Source organism: Miniopterus schreibersii (genome assembly GCF_964146895.1).
Source record: "Miniopterus schreibersii genome assembly, chromosome: 20".
Lineage (NCBI taxonomy): Eukaryota > Metazoa > Chordata > Mammalia > Chiroptera > Miniopteridae > Miniopterus > Miniopterus schreibersii.
Genome location: NC_138122.1, coordinates 24918334 through 24942223, shown reverse-complemented (window position 1 = coordinate 24942223; position 23890 = coordinate 24918334). Strand labels below are relative to the sequence as shown.

Here is a 23890-nt window from a genome sequence, read left to right as displayed (position 1 = left end):
GGTCACACAGCGAGGCTACCTCTTCAGTATGCAATAATGAGGCCTAGCCTCCTCTCATCCTGGCAACCTGGGGGCGGGGGGGGGGGGGGCTGCTTTCCCATGTCAAGCAGCAGCGGCTGACATCACCAAGGGTGGTCTTCCGCCTCCAGCCCCCCCTTCCTGGCCTCTGCCCTTGAGCTGAGACGTGGGCCTCGCTACCTACCTGACCCGTTGCTCATGCCGGCCCTGCCCTCGTCTCCCACAGTTGAAGAAACACAGGAGGAAAGACTCCGAAGGCCTGCAGGAGCCTTCAGAGAAGGAGAAGGAGCAGCTGGCCGAGGCTGAGCTCCGGAAGCTGAAGCAGCAATTCCGGAAGATGGTGGAAAGTCGGAAGTCCTTTAACTTCCGCTCCCAGCAGATCCTCACGAGCCAGCAGTGAGTGGTGGTCAGGGCTTCGTACCGAACGGACCAGGAGAGAATGTTGGTTTGGGTTTCGCAGGGCTTGTCTTCTCCTGGGGTCTCGGGCCAGGGCCCTGCTTCTGAACCCAGGCTGGGGACCCTGGGGTGACTCCAGTGGAGGGGGGGGGTTAGTCCCAGAACCCAGGGTGTGTCAGTGAGGGGCCTCGGGCGTGACATTTGAGGGCCCGCTTTTCCCTGTTGCTGACCATGCGCCTCTACCGCCCTGAGGGAAGGTCGTTGCAGTCCTAGACCTGCCTACAAGGCCGACCGACCTTCCTTTTGCTTTGACCAGCCCTCTGAAAGCCTAAATCAGATAGGCCCCGGTGCTCCTCTCTCTTGTCTCTTCACCTTTACAAAGACCTCCTTGTAAGGGGCTGAAATTTGGGGAAAGTCCCAGCTGCCAGGTTGGGAAGACCAGATGCTCTAGAACTGAGTGTGCACTCCCGTGGTCCCTAGCACATGTGGCTGTTCACATTTGCAACAAATTAGATCCAGTTTAAAATTCAGTTCTTCAGTTGCACTAGGCACATTTCAAGTGCTCAAGGCCATACATGCCTGGTGGGTGCTATCAGAGACAGCATCGCTAGAGACCATTCCCATCATTGCAGAATGTTTTATTGGATGGTGCTGTTTTGGGAAAGTCTGGCTCAGGCTGCCTGTTTTTGTAAACAAAATTTTACTGGAGCACAGCCACACTTATTTGTTCATGCATTGCCTATGGTTACTTTGTTGAGTAGTTGCAACAGAGACGTCTGGTGGGAAAAGCCGAAGATAGTTATTTACTTTTTGGCCCTTTATAGAAGAAGTTTTGCAGACACTGCTCTAGCCGGTGCTTCCAAAACTTTAATGGGCATGTGAATCACTTGCAGATCTTATTACAAAGCAGATTCTGATCCATAGCCCCTGGGCTGGGACCTATGCTCTGCGTTTCTCCGAACTTCCAGAGGATGTTGAAGTGTCCGGTCTGCCAAGCGCACTGAGCAGCGGGTGTTAGGGTGCCCAGCATTTGCCAGAAACTTGGCCTCTGTGCCATTTCCCATTGTTCAGTTGTGCAGTCTCCTGAGTCTTTTCTCTGTCCGAGATCCTCGTTGGCCAAATCTCCCACCCTCTCTCTTCTCCAGAGTAACAGAGGGAGAGAGAGAAGGAGACTCATGTCAGCCAATTTAACAAATCACTAGCACCCTGGGTAGAGAAGCCGGTGGAGGTTAGAGGTTACTGTGCTGATGCAAAATTGAAAAAATTGTCTGATGGGTGTGCCTCTCATTATCAGAGATAATTGGCTATAAAGTCCAGAAAGAAAGTCTGCAAAATCAGACAGATTCCAGTGAGCTGAGGTCAAAAGAGAACATGGGGGCTCCCAGCATGTCTGGGTAATGGGTTTTGACAAGCACAGCTGCAGATTGTACCCTAGGGGAAAATGCCCCCAGATGAAGGCAGAGCAATGGGAGTTGCGGTGAACTGGATCGCAGGCAATCTGAATTCTAGACCTGGACCGAAGACTTGGGCGGGTCCCTTCCAGTGCTTGCATGGGATGTACCTCTCCAAGTCTCCTTTCACAGTGAAGGAGCCTGTAGCATCTGAGCAAGGTGAACTTGGGGGTGCACGGTTAATCATGTGCTGCTTTCCTAACAGCAAGGAAATCAAGACCCTGCAAGAGGAGCAGGATGAGATCACCCTGCTTTTGAGTCTCATCAAGTCCTCCAAGAACTTGGACCTGAATGAGAAAAACTCCATGGAGCTGCGCTTCCTGCTGCAAACCAAAGAGGACTACGAGGCCTTGATTAAATCGATGAAAGTGCTATTGGCTGAACTGGATGAGAAGGTTTGGTCTTTCTCTTAAAGGGCTAACCAGAACACAGGGCAAGGGGAAGGCATGATGGAAGTACCCATGATGCCTTAGGCCAGATCTGACACCCCCCCATCTTCACTTTCCTATAGGTAACTGTGGTCACTGTCTCCACCACCTTGTAACTCCTGATCTCCTGATCTCTATTGGTCTTTTTCCCCACTGTGATTTCCAGTGCCTCCCCACTACACTTTGAACACATTTCCAAATTGTTACTGTATCAGTCAGGAGATATTTGGTTATGCTGCAGTAACAAACATCCCCCCAAATGAAGTGGGTTAAAACAATAAAGGTTTCTTCCTCATTCATGCTTCATGTCTATCAGGGATTGGCTAGAAGGGGACAATTCTTGGATGTCTGGTGCTGTCTCACATGTTGCAGGATGTGTGACATCTCATGACCCACCTATTAAGTGCCACTAGTGTCCCATCATTGCAAGAGTCCAAAAACACTCCACGAGGTTACAGAAGGCCCATTGGGGGGGAAGTGCCTGCTGGAAAATTTCTGTTGGACACCATGGTTTAGGGTAAGGTGGAATTTATGTCCACAGGTGAGTGAAATTTACATACACAGATGAGAGCAAAAACTCTGAATCGCCTCATTTTGCCCCAGACTGGCTAAGATTAAGCTGAATTGAGCATGGATCTGAGAGAGAAATTAGAATTCCATTTATAGGAGAAGAAAGAATATTGCAGTTTTTGTTTTCACACACTCAAGTTAGTGAACTGTTGAATTTGTACCCATACCAATGTTAACACAGCTGGGTTTTCTTTTTCTTTTTTCTTCAGATTATTCAGATGGAAAAAAAAATTACAGACCAAAAGCAGATCTTCACAAAAAAACAGGAGGCCAATAACCCCAAGAAACTGCAAAAACAGATCCATGTGTTAGAAACTCGTTTGAATCTTGTACGTAAAGTGTTCTCTACAGCATTGCCAACAGCTCCGCCTCCCTTTGCTCAGAGTTAAGAATGAAGTCTGTGGAGCCGTTGGCAGAAATACCCATTTAGTAGGTTGACTCAGAAGGTGGTGAACTGATGGTATACGTCTCTCACTGTGTTCCACCCACTCTGTTCCACCCACTCTGTTCCATTCTCTCTTGTTGGCCCATTGTTACCCAAGATGCCTTTCACCTCTTTGCTCTTAGCACCTTAGCACATGCTGCTGTCCCCACTCCCTCTGATCTCCCCCGCTTCCTTCTGGGATGCCTACTCTTAGTTCCCTGCTTCAAAAACTCCTACTTGGTTTCAAGACGCAACTCAAATATTACCCTTCACTGGGCAGAATTAGCTAGACTTTCCTCCCCCATGCCAATCTGCTCATGCCTGTATCAGAGCTAGTGCCTTTTGGTTGTTGTTGATGTCTCAGAAATATTAGGTATCGACATGCATAAATTGATGAAAACAGTGGTGTTTGCTGATCACCTTCTATCTACTGTGACTTTGGCATTAAGCAGGATTCAAATGCAAACTGGTTCAAGCAAAAATACATTGGTCACAGAAGTGAAAAATTCAGGGAGAAGTGGTGCCTTCAGGCATAGATGGATCTAGGTGCTCCTAACATGTCTTTTGGACACTTTATCTGTCCGTCTCTCCTCATAGTGAATGTCATTCGTGGGCAGCCCCCAATGTGAACAAACACCAGCAGAAAGGCAGCTTCTCTCCCTTAAGGATTCAGTCACAAGTCCCAGTGTTCCCATCGGGCCAGCTTGGGTCATGTTTCCATCTCTGAATCAATCACTGTCGCCCAAAGAATGGAATATGTGGACTGGAGTCACGTGGCTACCGTTGGACTGCCCTCCTCCCCTCCAAGTTGGAGAGGGCAGCCCTACCTAACTATTTGGTCTGAGAGTCAGGGAGAAGTGGTTCCTCTAGAAGAGCAAAAAGAAAGGGGGAAGGAATGCCAGGCAGGTACAAATAACACCTTCCATCTGGCTTGAGAAATTGCAGCTCCCAGGACACAAGCTAGAAGAGAGGGAAAGGGGATTCGGAGGGAAGCCTGTTCCTAACTCACTACACAAAGCCCTGAGCTTTGCCAAAACTCTGACCACTAATCTTTAACCAGGAGGGGCTGGAGCAAATTTGATCTGGTCTCTGTCTGCCTCCCCCAGTACCCTGGAAGCCACCTGAGGGCAAGGCAGTATCTCTTTAAATCCCTGCACAGTGATTTGCAGCCATACCTCAGAATGCCTAGGATGCATGTTAAAATGCAGGTTCCTGGGTCCCCTCCACAGTCACTGAATCAGAACCTCCAGGGCTTGGACACAGGCATCTGCACTATTGTTAACCCCCAGTGAGGCTAAAGGGTCCCTTTGGTTAAGAATTTTAATGCTTGGCACAGTGTGAGGCTCAGAGCAGGTGCTCAGCAGACACCTGTCGATTGAATAAGTGCATGCTTGATTTAATGACTTGTCTGTAGAGGTCAGCTTTTTGTTAGAGGACTATTCAGATTTTCTGTTTCTTCCTGAGTTAATTCAGTAGTGCATTGCTTGTGTTTAACACTCTACAAAGCACAGGATAGCCCCCACTGCAGTGCATCATCCAGCCCAAAATGTCAACAGTGCTGAGTTTGAGAAGCCCTGCTTTCAAACAGCCCCATCCCAACTTTTTTCATGTTATCAACTTGTTGAAGAGACCTGGTCCATTGTCCTGTAGAAAGTTCTGCTTTGTGGATTTGGCTGACTGTTCCACATGGTGTCATTTAGTTTGTCCCCCTCTCCCCTGTAATTACTGAAAAGTAGAAGTATAAAAATATATGAGAAATTTGAAATCTAGGAAAAGTAACTTGTCAAAGGCCACTTGAGCCAGTTGGTGGCCAACTTAAGCATCTCACCCAGTGCTCCAAACCACTGTTCTGTGGGCCTGGGGTGAGGGGTGGGGGAAGACCTCCCAGCCCTCCGGCTGCCTTCTGGAAGCTTATCTCATACTCCGGGGTGAGCCTGTTTTGAAGCACACCCTCCGCACAGGTCACCGTACAGTTCGACAAGATGCTGACCACCAACGCTAAGCTCCGGAAGGAGATTGAGGACCTCCGGTATGAGAAGGCAGCTTACGACAACGCCTACCAGCACCTGCATCAGCGCCTGTCCATGCAGAAGAAAACCATGAATGTGGCCATTGAGCTGTCTGCTCAGGCCTACGAGCAGAGGTGCGCTGAGGGACAGACCCTGGGCAAAAACGTCTCAGAGCCCTGCTGAGCATCTAACTGCCCACTCCGGGCCTCCTTTGCTTACGTGTTGAGGAATCTTAAGTCATTATGATAACTGACTTTTGTCAGTTATTCTGACATCATAATAACTGAATAAGCACTGACTGTGTGCCAAGCCTGATGCTAGGTGCTTTGGGTAATATTTCAACCTTCACAAATGCCATAGGAGTTATTTCCCCATTTTACAGACCAGGAAGTGGAGGCTTAGAGATGCCAAAATACCTGAGATCTAGGTATATGACAGGTACGGTGGAGCTGAGATTCAAATCTCTGTGCTATAGTATCTCCTCCAGAGGACCCTGCCTCTAGTCCTAGGGGTCCCCCTCAGTCTGGGCTGTCTCCTGGCTTTGCACTCACAGGGGCAAAAGACGTACTTTAGCTGTGACAAGTGGCAGTAATGGTGATAATGCTGATGGTGATGATGTTGACGGTTGTGACGATAATGGTGGTGGTGGTGGTGGTGATGGTGATAGAATAATAATTTCCTGGGGGTGGCTTAGCCCCGTGGATCCTGTCATCCAGGTCAAGAGGGTTGTTCCTCCACTCCCTGATTGAAAGAAGTGATGGTCATTGGCAGAAGGTCCCTCTGGGCTGGTGAGAGAAGGGAGGAGAAGGGAGGGTCCCCTGGACCCTCAGGCTCTTCCCCCCCTTCACCCAGACTGGAAGCCATGGCTCGAATGGCTGCCATGAAGGATCGCCAGCAGAAGGACATTTCTCAGTACAACCTGGAGATCCGAGAGCTGGAGCGTGTCTATGCCCACGAGACCAAGCTCAAATCCTTCCTGCTTATCAAGCTGAACGATCGCATGGAGTTTGAGGAGCAGGCTAAAAAGGAAGGTACACTCTCCTGAGGGTAGAGGGGGCCAGATCTTAAACCCTGCTGAGCAGCTTGAGCTTCAGCCCAAGGATAATGGGGATTCGTAGCATGTAAAGGGGTCATGTGACCAGATGTGCCTAGAAAGATATAGAAAGGGCCTCCTAATTGCCCAGTGGGAGCCAAATCAGAAAGATAAGACTGTGTTTAGGAGAGTTGGGGCTGTTGCAGGTATCCAGGCTGGAGAGATGAAAGTTTGGAGAGCTTTCTTGGTTCTAATTGAATGAGTTTGGCAAGTTGTGAGCCTGCCTTGGGCCCTCTGTCCCCAGGGCTTCCTTGAATTTCAAGTGTCTTGTCCCTTGAGAGAACTTCGCTGACCATCGAGCTCCCCCATCGCAGCACCTCATGGGTCTCCTCCATTGCACAAACCACAATGGGAGTCACTGGATTTTTTCTTCTGTTTAGTTGGCTCTCTCTTTTTCTTTATTTTTTTTAGTCTGATTCCTCCACCAAAGCTCCATGGGGCAAAGATTTTTGTATCCACAGAGCCCAGCTCAGTGTCTGGCACATAGTAGGTGTTCAGTTAAGATATTTAAGGAGTGAAGTTCCTGCCCCATCTCTCGGGACAGCTGAGCCCCCCCTCAGGCACAATACTAATAAGCACAGAGCACGTCTCTGCTGGGCGCTGCCCCGAGCGCCTTCCTTTTCAGACTCATTGTCGCGGGGTTTCCTTCCTAGTCCTCAAGGCGAAGAAGCACAGGAAGAAGAGCAAGGGTGAGAGTTTCGAGAGCTACGAGGTGGCGCACCTCCGGCTGATGAAGCTGACTGAGGATGGGGACATGAATCATCTCATCGACGAATTTCTGGCCAAGGAGGACAAGAACTTTGCCTGGTTCACGTACGTCACGGAGCTCAACAACGACATGGAGATGATGGAGAAGAAGACCGAGAAAATCCAGGTCAGGGCGGCCCTTCTGTCCTCGGCCTGCGACCCGCCCGCTCCCACAGCAGCTTTTCCTGGTGGGGGCTCAGGGTCACATCAGTTTGGGAAACACTACATTTCTCCCAGTGTCCCCCCCCTGCATCTTACCCTTTCTCAAATGGTATTTAGTCTTTCAATTGATATACACACTTAATGTGGTCATGTCCCCTCACTTCAAGTGACATTTATAATCCATGGCATGTTTAATAAGCCAGGGTTCAGTAAACTATAGCCATGGCCAAATATGGCCTGTGGCCTGTCTTTACGCAGCCCATGAGCTACGAAAGGCTTTTATATTTTTAAAGGGATACAAGAAAAAGAATAAAAGTAATGTGCAAGACAGACCACATACGTGGCCTATGAAACCTGAAATATCTACTATCTGGCCCTTTGCCTTAAAACCTTGCCGACCTCTGTTCATCAACAGCTTCACAGAATTGAGAAGAGACGGTCAGTTCCTCTTGGAGGGTCTTGATGTACATGAGCATAGTAAATGCTCTGACAAGTCGTGTGGTAAAGAAACCTGTTTGCCTTCTTTGAACCCCTTCATTTCCCAAACTTCATGGGCTCCCAGGCTCCCTACTCCCCAGAGGATACATAAACAGCCTTTGGAATGTGTGCAAGGGATAGAATCTAAACTCAGAGTGATGCTCCAGGCTCTTCAAAATCTGGCTTCGACCTGCCCCTGCGGGATCAGCTCCCTTCACGACCCTCAAGGCACCGCCTGCAGCTGCTAGTCCCCTCCGTCCCCAGGCATTTCCCTCCTCTGAGGCTTTCCTTGTGCTCTTTCCCCCTCCCCACACCCCTGCTTTTCTTCTGATGAAAAAGTGATCATTAGTCCTGACCTTGCACCAATGTCACCTCCCCTGGGAATTCATTATTCCCCCTGAGGTCCCAGTGCTCTGTTTATATGACAAGGGGAGTCACTTCCTTTTGTAATGTCACTGTTTCCTGAGTGTGGGGCTCGTATGCTGGCCATGTGCAAGTAGATAAGAGCTAGAAGACACAGATGAAACTTTTAATTTACCAGTGATGAATTACTTTTAATGAGGATTAGCAAAAAATAGAGCTTGCAGAGCAAACTTGTGACTTAGATATTATTAGTGTGATAAGTAATAATCACTTATAATAATAGTAAACAAATAATGATCGACATAATAAAATAAGCAAAATTTGATCCATTGGAAGAGGTATCTGAGACCTTACCTTGTGGCCTTGCTTGTGGCATCAAAGTAGGGTTTAGGTTAAAAAAAAAAAAAAAAAATTAGAATTTTAACATCTGACTTCACCCCTGCCTGGAGGGCTGTGGTTAGAGGTTGTAAACTGGATGTATGCAGCCTTCACTCTTTTGCCTGGTTTTCCCCACCTCCAAAATTTTAAATCTATTTGTTGCCAGCATTTAAAAATCAAGATATTCCACATAAAACTCTGGATTTCTCACTTCTCTTGGAAAATCGGATTTGACAACTCGGGCCCACTTTCCCGTGGGAAGCTTGATCCCCTCTAATCCCCCCTCGCTGCCCTCCTGCCCTCTGTCACCCAGACCTGCTGGGGTCCAGTTTGCCAGCTCCAGCTTAGGTGCTTCGCCACTGCCCTCTGGTGACCGTCTGCAGTATTTCCCAGACGGCCTTTGAATGCAAAGAGATCTGCAGGAACATGGAAGGATGGGCTGAGAGTTGGCAGGACCCAGAATTCTCATTCTTGGAAGGAGCACCTTTCTAGTCCCAATGGGTGACAGAGACAAGCCATAGAGAGTGATTTGAGGACTCCAGGCGGAGACTGACCTGGCTGGGGAATGGTTCCCAAACAGAACTGACCTAGATCTTTCCCATTCACCACTTCCCCTCTTAGCTACACAGCTCGCCTCTGGCGTTAGGATGGATGTGTCTTCACAAGCTTCCAGGTGATTCTGGTTCACGCTAGAGCTTCAGGACCTCTGCTCTGGAGCTGCCTGTGGCGATTTAAGTTTAAACTAATTTAAATTAAATTTAAAAATTAGTGGCACCAGCCACATGTCAAGTGCTCAGTACCCGTGTGAGGCTTGAGGCTGGGGTACTGGATGGTGCAGGCAGAGTGTTGCTACTATCACAGAAAATTCTATTGGCCACACTATTCTAGACATTTATCCAGAAAAAATGAGCCATCCGCCCTCCCATGCCCTCACTGTTCTGTCCACTAGGAAGCCTCCAGGGGCATAAGAAGGGCTCAGGGGTTCTGGGCTCCTTGGGTTGGATAATTTAAATCCTCAGAAACTCCTTGAGGCACAGGCTCATTTCCAGGTGTGGCAGGGTGGGGGGAGCACCCACTTTTCCTCATGGTTGGTTTTCTCCCGAGCAGAATGAGATCATCCGCTTGCAGTCCCAGAAGCAAACATCGGAGTATAATGACCGATCTGTCCTGAGAAAGCTGGAGGTAAGACTGGGAAGGGGAGGGAGGGACACAGGAGTTTCCGTTTTCTGTCTGTCAGGCAGCCAGTCAGTTGGCTCTCAGGAGGAGTAAGATCCCTGCTCTGTGACTCTCTACTGGCCTGAGTCACATCTTGACGGGTCCTGACCCTTTGTCATAGGCAGACTCTGCTACAGGTATTGCTGCAGAATTCTGTCTCAGTCTTCTTTTCCCCCCTTGTCCTGGCTGTAGCCTGTTCTCGATCGATAATAGTTACTACAAACCTTTCTTGAGCAGTTGCTACATACCAGGTCCTAGGCTAAGTGCTTTGCTCGCACTCTCTCATTTAATCCTCACGACAGCCCTATGAGGCAGGTGCTCCATTTCACAGATGAGGAAACAGGTTCAGAGAGGCTGACCATCATCATGGGCGGATCACCAGCATATAAAAATAACAAGACAGAATAGAAAGAACACAATAGAAAAATATTAGAGTACACAATAAGAATATGGATTTTTGAAACTTCATTTTATTAGATACACGCACATGTAAGTATGTAGGTAGGTAGGCATTAGGCTGCAAATATAAAATGTATTTCTTCCTGTGGGCCAGGATTTTTTAAAAAACCAGCTTTCAATAAAAAAAACCCAAAACTAACCCAGTACACATGTAGACATACATACACATATGTAAGTGAAATAAAACTTACACTAAATAATACCCTAATACCTGTAATGCATACGAGCACTTTTCTCTTTCTTTCCTGTTCTATTTAATTCATTTTTTAAAATGCTGATTGAGGTCCGTTAAATTGACCTCGCGCCCCCTTCGAGGTTTGGAAACCTGCAGTTTGGAGACCCTGGCCCCAGAGGGCCCCTGAACCCTCACCCCCACTGAAAGTCTTCAGGGATGGGCTGACCCCAGGGTGGCAGCCGGGCTGACCTGGGGTGGGAATCGGGGTCTGCCACCAGGAGAAGCTAAAGAAGACCACTGAAGAGGCAGATACGTACGAGAACAGCTACAAGGAGATCCACGAGACCTTGGAGAAGCTCACACGCTCGGTGGAGAATCTTTTTAAGAAAATAAATTGTGACGCCACCAAGATCCTGGTGCAGTTAGGGGAGACAGGGCAAATCACCAACATCAACCTTCCACAGTACTTTGGTGAGTCAGGCTGGGGCCCGTTAAACTCTTTGGGACCATTTCCAGAGCTCTCTGTAACCAGAGGACTGGATTTTTTGGTGGTAGTGAGTCTGATGGTGAAGCATGTGGACATGTAAGGTTCTACTCTTACAAGCTGGGTGACTTTGGGCAGCTTTCTGAACCTCTCTGTGCTTTAGTTTTTTTCATCAAAAGAAAGGAAGAAATTATCTTTCTCAGGCCAGGGACTGCCGGTTTGTTGTTACTGGATTTTTCCTTCGATGCATCCACAGTCTCTACCACAGTGCCTGGCTGGTAGGCATCCAGTAATCATTTGCGGAATGAATGAATGAATGAGCAAATGAATGAATGAATGACTCCGGTGACTGCATGGGGCTATGTAACACAGTGGGAAGGGCAGTTCCCCCAACCTGGGCAGATCAGGGAAACATTCCTGCAGGTGGCAAGGCCTAACCTGAGTCTTAAAACACCAGTAGGGGTTACTCAGGGAAGAGTGAAGGTAAAGGCATTTTAGGCAGAAGGAACAGCATGAGCAAAGGCCTGGAAGCCTGAGACGGAGAGAGCACTGAGGAAAAGGCAGCTGTTTAAAGCAGGGCAGCCTGTGGCTTCCAATTTTTACTGTAACCCCGTGTTTCTCAACCTTCTTTTCACGATCGCCTTCCAGGGAGCCTTGTTAGACACTCTTTCCCTAATTGCTCATCCTCATAAAAATGTAACACTGTGATATACTGTGTAGCCGTTTATGTCCTGTATGTTTATCTGTGCTTTATACCTTATAGAGTCGGTTTATTTTTTGCCTCTCAAGAACCCTTTTGGGGTGATACTGCCCCCCGAAGAATGCATGGTGTAACCCAAGAGAAAGCCGTTGTCCGCATAGGAACTCATGACACCTCCCACGTCCTGTTCCTTCCCTTCCTCTCCAGCAGGGGGCGCCACCCCGATGTTACCTTCAATCGGGTCTCTTGGCAGTGATCTTGACCACCTTGTTTTTTTTCCAGCCATTATTGAAAAGAAGACCAACGACCTGCTGCTGTTAGAGTCCTACAAGCGGATCCTGGATATAGAAGGGGTGGAGACCGAGACTCCGCCAGCCTTCATCAACCCTTTCTGGGGCAGCTCTGCCATCCTCAAGAGTGCAGAGCCCATCAAGGCCATCCCCCCAGTGTTCAGCACTGACCCCTTCAGCGACAAGTTGGATGAAGGTGAATTCTCTTTCTACCCAGATCTGGCTCAGGGCTCCTAGGAAGCCTGTGGTCACGAGGGTCTGCCATGTTGAGCCTCAGTTTCCCCCTTGTTATGAGCCTATCACTTTCATTGGGTGCCACGTTGATGGTGGCCACTTGACATGGTTCTCTTAGTGACGCTTTTCCCTTTGGCCCAATGGCCGAGCCACGGGTCCTGAAATTTCGTTATCCCGGATACATATATATTTTTAATATATTTTTATTGATTTCACAAGAGAGGAAGGGAGAGGGAGAGGGAGATAGAAACATCATTGATGATAGAGAGTCATTGATCGGCTGCTTCTTGCACGCCCCCTACTGGGGATCGAGCCTGAAACCCGGGCATGTGCCCTGACCGGGAATCGAACCATGAACTCCTGGATCATAGGTCAATGCTCAACCACTGAGCCTCGCCAGCCAGGCTATCCTGAATATTTTTAAAAATCACAAAGGCTTTGTGACCATCTAAAATGAGCCTTAAAATGTTCAAAATTTCCAAATTGGCAAGTTAGGGGCTCACAAGATTCCCTGATCTCATCTCTCACTCTCACCCTATGCTCTGGAGTCTCATTCCACCCATGACCTCCCTTGGCCCCATCCCGTCCAGAAGCCTTAACTGTGGCCCTTCACACATCGGCCCATTGATCTTCCTTACTTTTGGAGGCAGAAGCTCATGACACCCCCTGTCACGGGGGGAGCCGGCCCTTCTCTCTGAAGCTGGGGATAAAATCCACCCCACCTGGTTTTTGGAGGTCAGATACACCCAGTAAGCCTGTATTCTCACCTGTGGGGTCTCAGATGAAGGTGGGAGGGTGTTCACTGCAGCCGCAAACCGGAAATGACTGAAATGCCCACCCATGAGATTGGTTATGCTACTGTTCACCCTCACACGCAGTGGAGTACTCTGTAGCCCCTATAAAGCATGTGATGGTATATAATGTCATATGTATGGTATATATATATTCAGTGGTTCTCAGCAGTGGGTGATTTACTCCCCAGGGGACTTTTGGCAACGTCCAGAGATATTTTTGGCTGACACATCTTGGAGGGGCGGGGGTGCTACTAGCATCTAGTGGCCAGGGATGCTGCTAAAATCCTACAATCGTACAATGCACAGGACTGGCCTTCATAACCCTGATAGATAATAGGGAGAGAGAGAGAGGGAGAGAGATGAGGAGGAGGGAAGCTGAGGGATGGAAAGGGGGAGATACCTCCATTCTGCACATGAGAACACAGAGGGTGTATAGACTGCATTAGGGTGGATACTTCTGGGTGGTAGTTTGCAGAGAACTTGACATTTCTGAGTTAAACAATTCTGTATTGTTTAAAAAAAATTTTTTTTTACAATGACCTTGTGTCCCTTTAGTAATCAGAGAAAAAAGCAGGTTTTGAAAACGCACGCTCCGCCGCCTCTCTGAGCAGCGTTGGAAGTGCGCAGGTGTGCCAAGGGGGGCGCAGACTGCCAGCACGCACGCGCACGTGCGGGCACGCTTCTGCTCGATTTAGCCGAGGCATCTGCAGCCTGGCAGGAGCGAAAGCTGGGTCGGGTGTCCGCCACCTTAGCACAGCTTCCCTGGGCGCTGTGAGTTCCTAAAAGGGGGCTGGCGGGGCGTAGACCACAAGGTCAGGAGCTCACGGAAGATGCCTTCCCCTCTGTGCGAGGGGATGCTGATCGACACTGGGTTCTCTCAGCTCACTAGCCTTGATGGCTCACGTGTGTGAGTTAGAAGAGGCACCCCTCTGGGCACATTAATTAGAAAAAGGTGGGTAGACATGGTTTGGCAATCAGGTGGGGGCTGGACTTCAGCCCATTCATTCATTCGTCTCTACCTGGCATCTTTTTGCATCTACGCCCTGAACAGCTGCGCATGGCGGCCCTTTCTCCTTGAGATTAAACCAAACTCACCTGGGAGAAAACAGGTCCAGGCATCCCTGAGCAGTACATCTCTGCCTGTCTTCTTCTGCCCTAAACCTCGAGAATGGTCATCATGGAGGAACCCCAAACCAGGCTTGGACATCCTTGCCTTGGGCACCCATGAATGAGGCAGAGAGGCACTGTCTCTGGGAAGGAAGAGTGTTGGGCTCGATTTCCAAACTCCTCACCCGGGTCTCGTTTTTGGCCAGTGGAGCAGCCCCTGGACCACAGCAGCCTTCGGCAGATGGTGATCAGCAACCACACCACGAGAGAGTCTCGAAACAGGGATTTACAACGGGAAAGCGCCCTGAAAAGGGGGACTATCTGAAGAAGAAGGGGGACTACCCAAGAAGAAGGTAACAGTCTGACGTTGTTGGGGCCACATTTGTACCATAACCAGATAGAATAAACATTTTGTTCTGTAACCCCAGCGCCTCTTCACACACAGTGCTACGAGATGAGGGCACTGGGAGCCACCCAGGACCAGGATAGAGGAGAGGAGGGGTTGCGGTCCAAAGCCAGCACAGGATGCAAGAGCTGTGTGAGGCCACCATGGCGCCTGAGAACCTGAGATTGTGGCCAGCACAGGTTGCCCCTTGCCATAGGCCACACTGCGAGCTAAGCGTAGGGGCAGGGGGAAGCCAAAATGTCGATCTTCATGCCCCAGAGTCATACGGGGTGCAGCAGCCACTCACAGGCAGGAACTGGGGCCACATAACTTCTGTCTATCTGTGTGTGTGTATGTCTCATAGATGACCATGTCACTGCAGAGCTGTGACCAGGGCGCCTTTCCCTGAAGCACATGCTGCACTTGAATGACCAGAGCCGGGGCCCTTCCCAGGCCTCCCCAGGACCTGGCTGTTTCTGCAGAAGCCCCAGGTAGCAGGTTCCGGGCATGGGGGATGTGGGTCATTGCAGTGTATGGAACATGATGGGTCATCATGCGGTGGGGGCCCCCTGGGTCCCTGCCTGTCCAGCTTGCTGTTGGCTTTGAAAGGAGCCCCATTTTCCCGGCAGCCAGGGCTGATGTTATGACGGGGACTGGTGGCGCTGACCCTGAGCTCCTTCTGCAGGGGCTCTGTTGTTGTTCTTGACCCTTGAAGACTCCCTCCCCCTCTGCCTCCTCCGACCGCCTGGACCCTGTCATTCCTTCTAGGTGACCGCAGCTGCCACTCTTATCCCCAGTTGCAGCTCTATGCTCCCATCCCATCATTTGCTTGCGCTGTGTCCTAACTTCTTGGGATTCTCTTGAAAACTTAACTAGGGTCTGATGTTCACTCCCCCTCTTCCCGAAAGGCACCGGGATTTTCCTTTGGGGAACAGCCACATGGTTGGGGAAGGGGCTGATTTTAGCCCCATAGAGAGACGAGGGTTAATCATGTGACCTGGTCTGTCAGTCAGAGCCCTATACCTGTTTCAGGGATTGGCGTGGAGCTGGGAGAAAGAGATGTGCCCTCTTTACAGTAAGATTGCCGAGGGGTAGATGGGAGCCATCTGGCTGCCACTGAGAGCCCAGCAACATGAAAGAGAGCAGAGCAGTGGAGAGGCCTCCTTAGGTATTGACGGCACTGTGAGAGCTCCTGGATGCAGCTGTGCCTGAAGCCCTTGGATTCCTCATTTATAGGAACCCATCTGTTTCCTAAAGTGGGATTCTCCCAGCCAAAATAGACCCGAATGCTTTAACAATGACTTTGATCAGAAAATCAAGCCAGTTCATGCCCAGGCCTAGTTCCTGGACCTCGGACAGTTGGAAGCCAGTGCCCCTCCCCCAGTTTGCCAGGAGAGACGTACAAACAAGTTCTACTTTCTCTAAAATTAGAAATTGACCTCTTACAATGAATGGATGTGATTTTCTTGCTAAATGAGCCATATTCTTAGCATGCGCGTGAGGCCTTCTTGTAAATCGTCATGGGGAGGAGCGTCCCGTGGCATCCTAGGAGAAAGGCTGTCTGGAGGCTGCGCTCTGCAACTGCCTGAGGTCTTTGGAGGAAAGGGCTGTGGGCCTCTAGTTAACATTCCCGTAAAATGTGGCTGCAATGATACAAATAGTCCTGAGTGGCTGCAAAGGCCTATTTTAAATAAAGAGTCACTAAGATTCAATAATACTGACAGCAGGGCCATCAGTAGCTTAGACGCTGCCTTCGTGGGAACCGGCAAAAGGCCACCCTCACTCCAGGCACTTCTGTCAGAGAAACACCACGAACAGATACATGACCTCTTGTTTATTTGAACGTGGCCTCTGCACGGATTTCCATGGGCAGGACGTGTGGTCACATGGTCGCGACGAGCCACCCGGGCCGCAGAGAGGGTGCAGGCAGGCGCCGAGGCGGCCACCGAGAGGCCGGGGGGCGGGGGGCCCTCAGTCCTTCTCCTCCCCGTGGGTGATGATGTGCACCAGGTTCTTGTAGTCCAGGTTGCCCGTCACGTCGGGGGGGAAGGCGGCAAACATCTGGTCGATCTGCAGCGAAGCAAGAGGGGCAGGGGTGACGGGAGGGCAGTGGGGGGGCGGGCCGATGGGAAGGCAGTAGTGGGGGACACACGGGCCACCTGCAGAGGACCCCTTAAGGTACATTAATAATATTGACAGGACTGGCGCTTGTTCGTACAGGAATTTTGGCGAATTATCAAGTGTGTCTTTTTCCAGGTACATTACTGCCACCTGCCAGAAAATCATATATTCTGATTTTTTTAAAAAATAAAAATCATAACAAGACACTTTACTGCCATCTGCTGGGAAGTTGTCGCAACAAATATATACTCTGATATATATTACAAGACCGGCACCCGGAGAACTGTGCGGCGCACAAGCTACGTAACAGCCGGTGGAACCCTGCAGGCGCCCTTACTCCATCGGGAAACTGATGCTCTAACCGGGGCTCCCTGCGCTGTGAGGAAGGTAGACCTGGGGTCAGACAACCTGCATCTACCATCGGCGGTGTCCTTCTAGGCAACTGACTTGATTTCCCTGGGCCTCAGTTTGTGCATCTATAAAATGACATATTAATTCTGACCTCACGGGGGCATTGAGCGGATGGCAGTGAGATACGGGCTCAGTAAAGAATAGGTTCTCTCTCGCTGTGGGGTCAGGAGTGTTAGAAAAGAGATGCGAGTCCCCAGAAGGGTGATGCCAGGAGCTGGGGTGCAGGGAGCATCCAAAGGGCCCTGTTACCTCCTCGTTGGAAAATCGCTCCGCCTGTGTGGTCAGCATCTCCTTAATGCTGCAGAGGGAGAGAAGCAGGTGTTGGTGCCAGGCGTGTGCAGGGGGAAGCGGTGAGCCCCTGCATCCCGCCCCCCCAGGTCCCACTCACTAATCAGCCTTCAGCACCCCTTTGCCTTCGGGGTCGAACACTTTGAACGCGTTGAGAATGGTCTCCTCGGGGTCGGCCCCTGAAACAGAGCAGGGTTGAAACGGACCGTGGGAGGCTGGGAACCTGTTGTACCCCAGGAGGCAGGACCTAAGGCCCCTCCCTGAGTTGGGGGGCCAGGGCAAGGCTATTTTGCTTGGAGGAGAGACACTGCCTTCCTCTGAGCACTGAGCCTCAGTTCCCACCTGCAGACTGGGGATCAGAAGAGAAGCTGCCTCCTAGATGCTGTTACATGAGGCGATGCGTGCACAGTGCTCAGCGTGAGGGCGGGCTCGGGGCACGCCTGGCAGCTGCCTCAGCTGCTGTTTTAATTCCCCTTTCCCGGTGTTCCTCGGCCTCTGTCTCCTGGCAATCCTTGTCTGTTCTCCGAGTGCTTTAATTCATACCCAAAGATGAAGACACACAAAGACAGACAGACACAGATGCACACATCTTACCCTTCAGTTTCTCCCCAAACATGGTGAGGAACACGGTGAAGTTGATGGGACCCGGGGCTTCCTTGATCATGTCGTCGATTTCTTCATTTTTCACGTTCACACGCCCTAGGGCGGGAAACACACACTCAGGGCCTCCAAGCGGGGACGGAAATGGCTGTTAGGACACCTGGCACTTGCCCCTGTAATTCCACCCGGGGAATCCAGTCTGAGTGATCAGAGACAGAGCGGCCCGGCCAAAGGTCCCCGGGAGAAGATGTTCCTGACGGTGTTGTTTATAATAGACGAGCAGCTGGAAGCAGCCCAGACTCTGACGCAGGAGGGGCTGGTTCTATTTAAAATAGTTTCTTTAGAACCTGGGGCGTTTTACACGGATACTTTAACATTTCACTCAAATGGGAAATGGTCGTCGTATAAATTGGCCCTTCTCAGCTGGAGGTGGGAGAGACGGGTCAGAATCCCTGGAGGGAACCTGTTCAAATGACCCCTGCTATAACCCACACCGCCTTGGAGGTTCTGATGTGCCCCCTGCTCCAGTCTCTGCCACAGGCCCATATCGTACCTTTGTGCAAATTAGAAAAAGATACTTCTTAATTTTTTTTTTTACTTTTTAAAAATTCTCACCTGAGGACATACTTATTGATTTTAGAGAGGGGAAGGAGACAGAGAAACTGATGTAACAGAGAAACATCAGTTGGTACTTCCAATATTCGTCCTGACCAGGGGTCAAACCTGTAACCTAGGTATGTGCCCTGACCGGGAATGGAACCTGCAACCTTTTGGTATCGAGGGTGACACTCCAACCAGCTGAGCCACACCAGCCAGGGCAAGATAATTTGTTTTAAATATAAAAATCTACAGTGGCTGCGAGCGTGAATAGTACTGCTGTTAGTGGTGGCCCTGAGCTCGGGGGGTAGGAATAGGGGGGGCGTTGAGTGGTGGCAAGTGGGATATGTATATTGTGAAAAAGCTCCATGCACTTATGCTCACACTGTTGAGATGTAAGATTTTAAAAAAGCTGAATCCCAAATGGAATAATTCCAGTTATTAACACCCCCATACACACCCCCATATACCGAGAAAAGACTTAGAGGCTGAAATGTTAACGGGAGTGTGGTCTAATGGGTAGTATTTTTTGTACTTTTCTAAATTTTCCAAGTTTTCTATTGTGAGCTGGCACTGCATTCAAATCACACACACAAAAAATTATTTTAAAAAAAAGATGTGAGAATGCTCCAAGATTAAGCCCTTTTTTCCTGTCCTCTGAAATTTGTCTTAAAGGCCAACCGCGGTTGAGCTCTTTCTTGGGAAAATGACAAGCTCTTCACCTTTTCGATGGTCCCACCTCCCAGCCCTCATGGGCACAGGATGAGACCTTCCTGCAGGCCCAGAGGGGGCAACGTACCAAGAGCAGCAAAGGTGTCCCTCAGATCATTCTTGTCGATGAAGCCATCCCTGTTCTGGTCCATGATGGTGAAGGCCTGTGAAAGGGAGGTGGTTGACTGGTCAGCCCAGGAGAAATTGGGGTGGGGAGGAGCCCAAGAGGCTGGGCCACGGGGCAGGGAAAGTGGGATTCTGGGATTTTCAAGGAACATTGAAGGACATTCTATCCGGAGTCAAAGATTTAATGCAATCTGGCAGGTCCTCAAAATGTTAGGAATATAGTGTTACCATATGATCCCGCAATTCATCTGCCAGGTTTCCAGTCAAGAGAATTAAAACATCTGTCTACATAGAACCCTGAATGTGAATGTCCACAGCAGCGTGATTCATTATAGCCCCAAACTGGAAACAGCCCACGTGTCCATCAACAGACGGATGGGTAAGCAAAATGTGGTCCATCGATACAGTGGAATACTACTCAGCCGTGAAAAGGGAAGGCAATCATGACATGTGCTACAGTATAGGTGAGCCTTGAAGCATGATGCTGAGTGAAAGAAGCCAGACACAAAAGGCCACATACTGGGTGATTCGATTTCTATAAAATGTCCAGAACAGGCAAATCCATAGAGAGAAAATAGGGCAGCGGTCACCAGCGGCTGGGGGAAGAGGGAAGTGGGGAGGGACTGCTAACGGGTGTGAGGTTTCTTTTGAGGGTTATAACTGCTCTGAAACTAGGTAGGGATAATGGTTGCAAAACTCTGCGACTATACTAAGTAGCCACTGAATTATACACTTACTTTAAAAATGCAAATTTGTGGTATGTGAATTATATTTCTATAAAGCTGTTACTGAAAAAAAAAAAACACAAGTTAAAAACTAGGGTCTCGTGCCTTCCCCCTGACTGGCCGGCCCAATTATCTAACCGAGAGCCGGTAACCCTTCTCAGCCGGCCAGCAGGGAGACTCCGAGACCTTCGTAAATGCCCGCGTGTTTTACAGATGACACGTCGTCTCCCTGTTTTCTGAGTTCTTTGTTGCAGCTGGTGGCTGAAAAGATTTGCAGCCCCTGCCCACACTCCCAGCAGCTGGTCTCATCTCAGAGGCCGGGCAGGGCGGGGGAGACGGATGGTGGAGCTTCCTCCCTGGAAGGTGACCGTTTCAAGTTCAGATAGGACATTTCATCCCAGGAATGCCTCTTTCCCGGGTGGCCTAAGGGACTCAACGTTCCTGTGATCTGAATGTTAGTGGGGACAGAAGGCGCAAGTGTGTGAACGTCCCACTTGGAAGTGCCAGTGGTTTGCCCTTTGGAGATAAAGCACCCCGGCCCCTTTAGCACAGTTCAGCATATTTTCCTGGGGGGTGACAGTGTGAGGCAGTCTCCACGGCTGAGGAAGGAATTAATTAGGCGGTGGCTTAATTTTGCCTGATTGGCACTTAGAAAGCTTCGTAAGGCGCAGTCCTGTAGATGCGATGGGGCTTCCCACCCCCAGGGATTCAATCGAGGGCGGTAAAACCCGAAACCCAGCAGACACTGCTTTTCATCTCTCAGATGGGCAAGAAGAATATTTTAGACTATTAATGGCCAATGTTGCCAGAGGTGCGGGAGGAGGAAGCACTTTCTCCTCTTGGGGCCAGTGGGAGTAGGAATCAGCACCTCGTTTCTGGAGGACAGTTTGGACGCATCGACTGAGAGAGAAACGCCGATGGGCTGCCTCCCGCGCAGGCCCCGGAGCGAGGCGCCCGCCCGCTGAGCCGCGAGCCGGGGCTGCTTTTTTTTTTTAAATTCCTTCCTGTGACCCAGCAATTCTGCTCTTAGGATTTGACTCCAAGGAAATACCCAAGATACGAGCAAAGATGTGTTACTTATAAAAATAAAACATCCTAAAGACGTAACATCCCACCGTAGGAAGCGGTTTAAAGAAATGATAGGAAATGGTGATATTGCCTCGCTCAAAGAAAACCAGCAGGCACTGAGGCAGGAGACTGTAGCTCTGTTCAACAAATATATACGAATGTAAGAAAAATGGCTTGAAGGGCATCTGCCAGAATGTTAACTGACTATCTCTGGGTCATAGAATTGCAGGTCATTCTTGTGTGTGTGCTTCTCTGAAAAGTTTTCTACGTTTTCAACAAAAACACTTTCTTTGATGATTAGCAAAAGTTACTAAAAAGAATTTCTTGAAGTGGGTGACACGCATGTGCAGATGGAATCTGGGGTTTTTGGAGGGTACAGACGTCTAAGCGAGGGGTCCCCGCAGAGAATGCGGAACGAGGGGCAGGTGCCCCCTAACGGGTGGGAATCCGCATCCAGGCCAGCGACTCCACAGCTGCACCCACCTCCTTAAATTCCTGGATCTGGGTCTGTTCAAACATGGAGAACACGTTGGAATTGGCGCCCTCTGCTCTCTTCTTGGCTTTCTTGGGTGCCTGGGGGGGAGCATCGATTAAAAGAGTCAGAAATTAGAAAACTAGGTCAGGCCCAATCTCCGAGTGAGCCTCAGCTGCTCATCTGTGAAATGGGGGTAAGGTGTCTACACGCTTCTCAAAACAGTCATTGATGCAGGAGAGCTAAAAGGACACAAAATGACACTTCGCAAAGGCCCCCCCCCCCCCCCCCCCGGTTCTGGTGGGGCCTGAGAGATTGCGGGTCTTGCAGCAGCTCCTTTTTAAAATCTAGGAGAGGTGGAGGCGTCCCTGGGGCCGGAGCCCCGCTTTCCGACCTGCCCCAGCGGGGCCCAGCTGCTTTTGTTCTGACGCATTTCACAAAAAGTTCAGCAACGCACAGAAGGAGGATTGATGGGGGGGGGGGGGGGGTCAGGCTCACTAAACCATGAGGAATGTTGAGACGAAATGACACTTTTTCAGGGTGTTAAAACCCGACTGCTCGCCCGCCCCCACACGCGATTTTCCCTTGTTCCAAATGGCAGCGAAATCTCTAAATATCTGGCCTTGCACCGCGCAGAGGGGCGAGCTAGCATTTCGCCGCGCGCGTCTCTCTGACTTTAAATAGTCACAGCAAATGCTTCGACGCTGCACCTCCGTTGTCCCATTGAACCCTCGCAACTGCCCTGTCAAGTAGATACTGTTATTATTGTCACCGTTTTAAACTGGGGAGGCAACTGAGACTCAGAGAGGTTGGGTCACTGGCCTAAGCTCACACAGTCACAAAAAAAGCAGAGCTGGGGTTGAACTTGGGCAGCCTGGCTCCGGGGTCTATGACCCTCAGCATTCTGTGCTGACCCTAATTTGGGGGCTCCCTGCTTCGGGAGGGGGCCACCTAACCAAACAACGCACGGAGAAAGGTTTTAATTTTGCAAGTTCAAAAGGTGAAAACAAAAAGATCTTTTCCCCAGCTGCCTGAACAAGAGAAGAGAATTACAATTTGATCCTTAAAAGCGCTCAATCCCATTTTGCAAGCCCTGGGAGTTATTGATTCCTCCAGAGGTCAGTAGACAAGCCATAAAAAAGCCAGCTCTCTTATTTTGTTTTTGCAGGTCCCCGGGAGCTGCTGTTATTTGTGGCTTATCAGGGCATCGATTAGGGTTCCTCTGCGCACGCACAGCGAGCAGCGCTTTTCCCACCGGGGCCCGGGGTCCTCAAAAGCCACCTCCCCCCCTCAGTCCTTTGCTTGTAGGGGGCGTCCCCTCCTGCCCACCCAGCGTCACTCGCCTCCCAGAGCCCCTGCTACTCACCATGGTGGGAAGGACTCAGCACTGACCGGTTCCCTGGAAGAATCCCACAGGCTGCCCCGCTCTCCTCGGCAGGAACAATAAATACTTCCTCCCCAGGTTTAAAAATAACCCCATGACCACTTTTGGCAGTTAATAGGTGAGGCCCGCCCCACCTAGGGCCTCCCCCGCCCCACCCCATGCCCTTCTTCTGAAGTAAGGGCAGCTCACTCGCCACCTGGTGACACTTGAGACCCAAAAAAGCATTCAAGGTTAAAGAGACAGCGGCTGGGTCGTGGGGACAGAGGCTTTCTGCAGCGTTTGGGCGGGCGACACTTGTGCTTGTCAATTTTGAGAGAGAAAATGGAAGGGAGAGGAGACTCAGAATTCTCTCCCATGGATCAGGCACAGGTCCCGCCTCAGGGCCTTTGCACCTGCAGGTCCCTCTACCTGGAATGCTTTTCCATCAGACACGGGCAAAGCTTCCACATTTATTGCCGCCCCGCTCTGCGCAGGGCCCTGATCCAAGGGCCTGATGTACCTCAGGTAAGGGGGCACACATAATAAACTTCTATTTGAGAAGAGATGGAAGGCATGTTCAACTGTCACAGGGCACGATAATCTCTCTTGAAAATGCAGCAGTGTATTATTTGGTTATTTTTAAAGCCCAAGTCTTGGTTTACTACATAAGACTAAAACTAAAACAAGCAAAACTTAGATAAACACAACCGAAACCCCAAAATGACTTCCCGGACTTTTAGACCTGATTTCTGAACTAAAATAAAAAAAAATTAAGAAGATGGATTCCCCCCAAAAAGGGTGGTCCCTGTTGCAAGCCACATAGCGGGCCGGGAAAATGATGCGCAGTTAATACTTCAGAGCAAAACCGCAAAGAGTTGCCAATAATGAACAGTCCAGAAGGAGAGGCCCCAAGTAAGCGAGTACAGTTGACCCTCCAACAGCCCAGGGGTTACCCGTGCCAAGCCCCCAGGAGGTCCCTGTAGAATTTCTGACTCTACCGTCCGGCCTTCCCCACGCAGAGTTGCCCAACTGCAGATGGAAACAGTATC

The 23890-nt window shown here is 50.0% G+C and overlaps 2 protein-coding genes across 2 annotated transcripts; one reads left to right on the top strand and one right to left on the bottom strand.

The window, feature by feature from the left end:
• Positions 1–340: 340 nt before the first annotated feature.
• Positions 341–14299, top strand: CCDC63 (coiled-coil domain containing 63; the record flags this gene model as incomplete). Its single annotated transcript, XM_081122781.1, has 10 exons — positions 341–414; positions 2071–2260; positions 3073–3192; positions 5249–5430; positions 6149–6327; positions 7043–7263; positions 9624–9698; positions 10644–10836; positions 11832–12035; positions 14181–14299. Exons 1-10 carry the CDS (start codon positions 356–358, stop codon positions 14297–14299), a joined length of 1542 nt encoding a protein of 513 aa, XP_080978907.1. The 5' UTR covers positions 341–355.
• Positions 14300–15647: 1348 nt separating this feature from the next.
• On the bottom strand, positions 15648–23007 carry MYL2 (myosin light chain 2). The gene is made up of 7 exons (XM_081122688.1): positions 22845–23007; positions 21490–21579; positions 19176–19251; positions 17774–17878; positions 17280–17358; positions 17141–17189; positions 15648–16429 (listed from the first exon to the last, which is right to left on the bottom strand). Exons 1-7 carry the CDS (start codon positions 22845–22847, stop codon positions 16331–16333), a joined length of 501 nt encoding a protein of 166 aa, XP_080978814.1. The 5' UTR covers positions 22848–23007; the 3' UTR covers positions 15648–16330.
• Positions 23008–23890: the final 883 nt, after the last annotated feature.